This window comes from Quercus suber, unplaced genomic scaffold (assembly GCF_002906115.3).
Source record: "Quercus suber isolate HL8 unplaced genomic scaffold, Cork oak 2.0 scaffold_34, whole genome shotgun sequence".
Classification (NCBI taxonomy): domain Eukaryota; kingdom Viridiplantae; phylum Streptophyta; class Magnoliopsida; order Fagales; family Fagaceae; genus Quercus; species Quercus suber.
This window is the reverse complement of record NW_027069499.1, coordinates 368036-375327: the sequence shown is the minus strand read 5'-3', so window position 1 is coordinate 375327 and position 7292 is coordinate 368036. Positions and strand designations below refer to the sequence as shown.

At 33.4% G+C, this 7292-nt stretch overlaps 1 protein-coding gene across 1 annotated transcript; it reads right to left on the bottom strand.

Annotated features, from left to right (window-relative positions):
- Positions 1-4424: 4424 nt before the first annotated feature.
- On the bottom strand, positions 4425-5495 carry LOC112008779 (heat shock 70 kDa protein 4-like). Its single transcript, XM_024041113.1, has one exon. It carries the CDS (start codon positions 5313-5315, stop codon positions 4425-4427), a length of 891 nt encoding a protein of 296 aa, XP_023896881.1. The 5' UTR covers positions 5316-5495.
- Positions 5496-7292: the final 1797 nt, after the last annotated feature.

Here is a 7292-nt window from a genome sequence, read left to right as displayed (position 1 = left end):
GGGTGTAAGTCACAAATGGCTAAGTAACAAGATTCTGCCTTGACGGATGTAAGTAACTGACGATGACAAGATCCCTAAAAGGGTGTAAGTCACAAAAGCCAACAATGGCCAAGTAACAAGATTCTGCCTCGACGGATGTAAGTTATTGACGATGACAAGATCCCTAAAAGGGTGTAAGTCACAAATGGCTAAGTAACAAGATTCTGCCTCGACGGATGTAAGTTACTGACGATGACAAGATCCCTAAATGGGTGTAAGTCACAAATGGCTAAGTAACAAGATTCCACCTCGACGGATGTAAGTTACTGACGATGACAAGATCCTTAAATAGGTGTAAGTCACAAATGGCTAAGTAACAAGATTCCGCCTCGACGGATGTAAGTTACTGACGATGACAAGATCCCTAAAAGGGTGTAAGTCACAAATGCCTAAGTAACAAGATTCCGCCTCGATGGATGTAAGTTACTGACGATGACAAGATCCCTAAAAGGGTGTAAGTCACAAATGGCTAAGTAACAAGATTCTGCCTCAACGGATGTAAGTTACTGACGATGACAAGATCCCTAAATGGGTGTAAGTCACAAATGGCAAAAATGGCTAAGTAACAAGATTCCGCCTCGACGGATGTAAGTTACTGACGATGACAAGATCCCTAAAAAGGTGTAAGTCATAAATGGCTATGTAACAAGATTTCGCCTTGACAGATGTAAGTTACTGATGACGACAAGATCTCTAAATGGGTGTAAGTTACAAATGGCTAAGTAACAAGATTCTGCCTCGACGGATGTAAGTTACTGACAGTGACAAGATCCCTAAATGGGTGTAAGTTACAAATGACTAAGTAACAAGATTCCGCTTCGACGGATGTAAGTTACTGACGATGACAAGATCCCTAAAAAGGTGTAAGTCACAAAAGGTATTGACGAAGTTATAGACAAAAGGTACTGATGAAGTTATAGACAAAAGGTACTGATGAAGATAAAGGGAGAAGTTTAGAAACAAAGGCTCAAAAAACTGAAAATTAGTGGGAAACCCAATGGTCACACGAATTGGAGTTATTTACAACCCAAAACCTTTCACATTCTATGGTCGTCATTACAAGTCACGACGACCATAGAATCGGAAGGCAGCTAATGGGACTGACGAACTCATTTACCAAAGACGACGACCATGATACCGACGAAGCTATCCCTAGACGAGCAAATTAATACCCACATCATTGACGAAGGCAGGAAAGCCATTCAATGCAGCACAATTACACCTAGAACGGTTACAAGGCCAACTGTATGAACCGTTGGAGCACATTAAAGCCCCATTACACAGCACCAAACGTTACCAAGAGGAGTATTAAGACCTTCATAACTACCCCAATGGCTAGAAGCTATGAAAGCATATATAAAGCCCACACATTGCCAAGTACAAGGTACATACACACATAGATACTAAGTAATCTCTTTCATTCTGTTCAATTACATTGTTTATTCCTAAGAGAACCTCTTATACTGACTTTGGCATCGGAGGCGTTATGGCAGGCACCACACTGGTGACCACCTTTGAGAGTACGTTCATACAGGCTGAGGATTGCTTCTATCTGACCAACTCGATTGACGAGCTTACGCTTCATCAGTATAACTTTACTGACGAACTTACTCTACTGACGAACTTATTCTACTGACGAACTTGCTTGATTGACGAACTTACGATTCATCACTTATAAAGTAATATTTCTATAATCATTTGATGATTTTATGGCTATTTATAAAATGTTATGATATTTTCTTTTGTTTTGTTTAATTGAGGATTACATGGTTTGGTAGATTGGAGTCACATATATTCCCCAAATATCAGGTTCTTTTTTAGATAGTATGTTACCCTACTATTTTTTCTGTTTGGTTAATGGGAAATTGTGAAAATAAGAAAAGGAGAAGATTGGGCTTTTGGGTTTTTTAAAGTTATTCGTGAGTCAATCATTTATGCAATTTACACTTCATTTGGCTAGATTTAGTCCTTACTTCTCAAATTTCAGATACCTTTTTTTCTTTCTTCTTGGTTGGCTGGAAGTTCAAGATGGTAAAAGAATAGAATATTTTTAATATTGTTAATGTTAATGTCAAATTTGGCATAATTGATGTTATTTTGGGTTAGCATTAGGCGCTATCATTTGCCCAGCCAGTAGGCACAAAACCAACAATATAGATCATTAGATAACTCATATTGTAATCTTTTCAATATAATTTGTTTTAGTCTTACCAATCTACCATTTGAGATTCTAAATTGATTTGTCAAAGGGTTCAAGCAAGGTTTGACATGCATTGTAAAACAGGTGGTGAAGATTGGCTCCTTTTTAGTAGGATTTCTAGATGTTTCTTGCATGTTTATAAAGCTTGCCAAGGTATGGATACACTAAGTTAATGGCAGTAAATTGGAATAAAAAAATAAAATAAAAATAAACGTTACAATGCATATTTAGTACATTAGAATTATCATCAAGAAATCAAACGTCAATTAGTAACCGTTACTTGGAAAACAAAGAGCTTGATAGAAGGAGTAAAAAATTAATTAAAGATGATCATACGAATGTCAATAAAATCAATTGTTACATTCACTTAATTAAATCATATAATTAAATACAATCATACAAAATTTAAATTTAAAACTAATCAAACTCTATATCTTATCAAAACTAAAAAGAAGATATTCTTCAATAATAATAGAAATATAGAAAAAATAAGGATGGAAATTTTCAAAATCCCATTTTTGACATTTCATTTAACATTATTTAGGCAACATTAAGACAAGATATAAGAATTTTAGTTTTTAACTTCCATAGAATCAAATGTTTCCCACATTATTTCAGCCTTATGGAAAATAGGGTTTACATGTAGCATGCAAAATGTGTATAATTGACTTAGAGATGTACAAATTAGTCAACCAACTATGGTAGAATTAAGGTTTCAAAATTTAAATAAAACAATTCTACAATAATAAAAAATTATTTTGCGATGAACATGATTATGAAATGCATTCCTCTTCATTAAGTTAGTTCAAATTACAAAATAATGATAACAATGAGACCTCCCTTAAAAAATAATCACACGCAATGCGTGGGTCCACGTCTAGTATATATAAAAGCAGAGACCTCATGCGATAAAGCATGAAGTTCTGCCATGTGGTGCACTCTATGAAAAAAATTGAGATACCCTTAAGCCATATTAGAGATTAGAACAAATTTAAAAGTGGAGACTCTTTATTTCCTTTGGTTCAATGTTTCAAGACTATTTTTATTACATTTTGTATTCAATATTTTAAGATTACTATTTATTTCATTTGGTTCAATATTTCAAGACCTTCCATCTCCCACACACACAAAAATCTCTTTGCATTTTCATTCATCCTTTTCACTTTTACTCCTTTATATACACATGTTCATAGCCTTTCATATCATCCTATCTCAAATACATTTAGACAAAAAATGATGTCATTTAGCTTCAACCTTTCAAGGACACATACATAACTCCAACGTTGCAGTATCATTTGATTGTAACCCGTATGAGTAGGCTATGACCAAGGAAGGGGGCTTGCATTTTTTATTCAGTGATGGTAGTTTACGATTTTGATGTTGAAGTCAGGCATTGTAGATTTTGTGAAGGTTATGATTCACTTGGAGTCTTTGAGTGTCTGAGATTTTGGTTTGGGAAAATTATAAATGTATTTTATTTTAGAACTAAAGAAAAAGAAAAAGAAACCTTCTAATTGATTATTTATGAAGTTAGTTTTTATTTTATTTAAACAAAACTTTAATTACCACTGGGCAGCAAATCTCAATTTAAATATAATGGCTTTTAAGTTTTAACACTAGACGTGATTATAAGCTTTCCTGAGATTGAGCTTCAAAACCATTTCGCCTTGTTTTCCTTTCCGTTTAGAAGACAGGAAATTTTGCTTACGGAGGAAAAAAAAAAAAAAAAAATTTCTAGGATTTCAAGGAAACAAGGCCACTAAAAATTGGTTAAAAAAAAAAATTATTTATTTTTTAAGTTACCATACAAGTTATCAAAAATCCACTGTTTTTCAAATGATTAGTCAAATACATATTTTCAATTTGATTTTTAAAGTAACAAATATTGATAAACTATGTTTGTTTAAATTAATTAAAGCCCACACATTTTTTTTATTTATAAAGCAACCCAATACCAAATAAATCCTTATAAAATTAGGTTTATTTTCTAAACAATAATAATAAAATTAGATATGTATACTGAAATAGAATTCAACAACACCAAGCTACGGTTTAAAGCTATCCTTATCAGTGGAAATGTCTTCAAAATTCCCAACAATTGCCTAACAAAGACCAGATAACTAACAAGAAAACACTAGAATGAACACAAATGTAGTAAAACACTAGAAACTTTTTGGGGGCTGCCTCAAATACTAATGGGATTGCAAACGCTCTGGAGCCATTTTAGCTTGTCTTCATACAGTCCTGAATCCAGGAGCTCATGGTCATCTAACCACTGAAATACCTGTTCAATAGCATCTTTAATCTTTTTCTTACATTCAGGGTCAACCTTGGCACCAATCTTCTCATCATTGATAGTATTCCTCACCTTGCAAGCATAGTCCGCCAAAGCTATCCTAGCATTATCTTTAGCCTTATACGTCTCTGCATCCCTCACCATCCTCTCAACCTCTTCACCGGACAGACTTAACTTATCTTTAGTGATGGTGATCTTACTCATCGAGCCAGTGGTAATCTCCTCAGCAGAAACATTCAAGATACCATTAGCGTCAATATCAAAGCAAACTTTTACCTGAGCAACACCCCTGGGCACTGCCGAAATACCAAGAAGCACAAATTCCCCCAAGAAGTTGTTATCCGTAGCTCTTGCTCTCTCACCCTCGTAAACTAGGATGATAATAGAAGTTTGGTTGTCACGTTTGGTGGTGATGTTTCCCTCCTTTTTGGCAGGAATGGCAGAATTTCTTGGAACTAAAACAGACATATCTTTCGTGGGATCAGTTAATATGCCAAGAGACAAAGGGGTGACATTTAAGAGCACGATATCTTGAAGTTTCTCATTATCTTTACCAATCAAGATATCAGCTTGAACAGTGGCTCCATAAGCCACAGCCTCATCTGGATTAATGCTCTTACAAAGAGCCTTTCCTTTGAAGAAGTACTGCAACAACTGCTGCACCTTAGGAATTCTGGAAGAACGACCCGAAACAACAACATCATGGACACAATTCTTGTCCATCTTAGAGTCGGTCAAGCACTTCTTCACAATATCAATACACTTCTTGAACAATTCCATGTTGAGTTCCTCAAATTTGGCATGGGTAATAGTTGAAGAGAAAGCAATACCTTTATACAAAGACTCGACTTCAATGTCAGTCTCAATTGCAGAAGAAAGAATTTGCTTTGATTTCTCACAAGCAGTTTTTAGCCTCCTAAGAGCTTTGGGGCTATTACTAATGTCCACCTTGGGTTTCCTCTTAAAAGCTTTGGGGCTATCACCCATTAGGTTCTTTAATTGTATGGGTCTTATGGGGTATTTTAGTAATTTTTAGGTTTCAGGGGTATTTCGGTCATTTTTTAAGTTTTGGGGGTATTTTGGTCATTTTAAAGGTTTTGAGAGTATTTTGGTCATTTTATAGGTTTCGGGAGTATTTCAATCATTTGTTAGGTTTCAAGGTATTTCGGTCACTTTTTAGGTTTATGGGGCATTTTGGTAATTTTACAGGTTTTGGAGGTATTTCGGTCATTTTTTAGATTACAAGATAATTTGGTAATTTTTATGTTTCGAGGGGTATTTTGGTCATTTTTTAGGTTTTGGGGGGTATTTTGCTAATTTTAGAGATTTTGGAGGTATTTGGTCATTTTAGCAGTTTTTGAGCATATTTGGTAATTTTAAAGATATCAAGGGTATTTTGGTCATTTTAGTCGTTTAAAAGGTATTTTGCTCTTTTTAGAGATTTTGAGGATATTTTGGTCATTTTAGTGGTTTTTGAGCATATTTGGTAATTTTAGAGATATCGGGGGTATTTTGGTCATTCTAGAAGTTTCATGGGTATTTTACTCATTTTAGAGATTTTGGATGTCCAAGGGTATATTGGTAATTTTGAAAGTGTAGGGGGTATTTAAGGGTATTTTGGTATTTTTGGAGGTTAAGAGGGTATTCAAGTAATTTTAAAGGTATATGGGTCATATTGGATTAAATGAGTGGGTTACTAATTAAATGGGTTGGGTTGGGTTGATAATGGATAATTAATTTATATATAAACGCATCATAAATGAATAAATGAACAATTACACACCCAACCAATTTATGACCCAACCCGCCCATTTGCCACCCCTACTTTAAACCAAGGGATTAGAGAATCTCCTACCAATCAACCACTTTGCATCTGCAATATAATAACTTTTTAGAAATAGTTCAAATAGAAAATGAAAAAAATTATAAGACAACAATAAAGCTCAAGAAGAAATTAGATATTGATTTTTTTTTTTTGGTTGACAATTATATTTTATTTGTGAATTAAAGGAATGAAAGAGGATATTTTGTAGCTCATATAATAAAACTAATAAAATATTTTTAAAAGGGAGAAAAAAAAAAACCAACTATTGGCTCATGAAGCTGCTCTTGATAACATTGTGATTTCACGTTAAAATCTTAAATTTGATTAGAGCTGATGATACATGGATACAAAGTTTGAAAATTTTAAACGGAGACTTGATAATTACAGTCACTAAGAGTTCATAATTGATGCATATAACGGAAAAAGTTATGAGTTCGTTAAATGATTTTTACTATTGAAATTGTGAATGCTATTAACATTATTAAAGTGATTTAAGTGGAGAAATTTTTATTTTCTGCTGAACTATTGTAGGGAGGTACATCTTTATGGCTAACATGTGAGTGCACAATAATTTTAAAAAGAAAAAAAAGAAAAATGAAAACAAAAGAAAGAGAAACTGGAAATTCCTGAAAATAAGTTTTTTTTTCTTTTCTTTTAAGGAGTATATCATACACGAGCAATAAACTGTGTTTTTGGTGAATGAGAATTTAGAACATAAAACTTTATCTGTTATCAAATACAGTCCAAAATAAGTAGTTCTAACAGTCGCCAAAATAATAATCCATGTAGAAGCAAGAGCCAAGAAGACAGGCTTAGACAAACGCAATATATAATATGACTACCAAGAATAAATATTGATGTTGGCAAGTAAAAAACCAGTTTTTTTAGAATTAAAAAAATAATAATAAATAATCTATTAAAAAAAAAAAAAA

Bases quoted from the DNA above. Each gene is read 5' to 3' on its own strand.
- LOC112008779 (XM_024041113.1), bottom strand. From the start codon at position 5,315: ATGGAATTGTTCAAGAAGTGTATTGATATTGTGAAGAAGTGCTTGACC.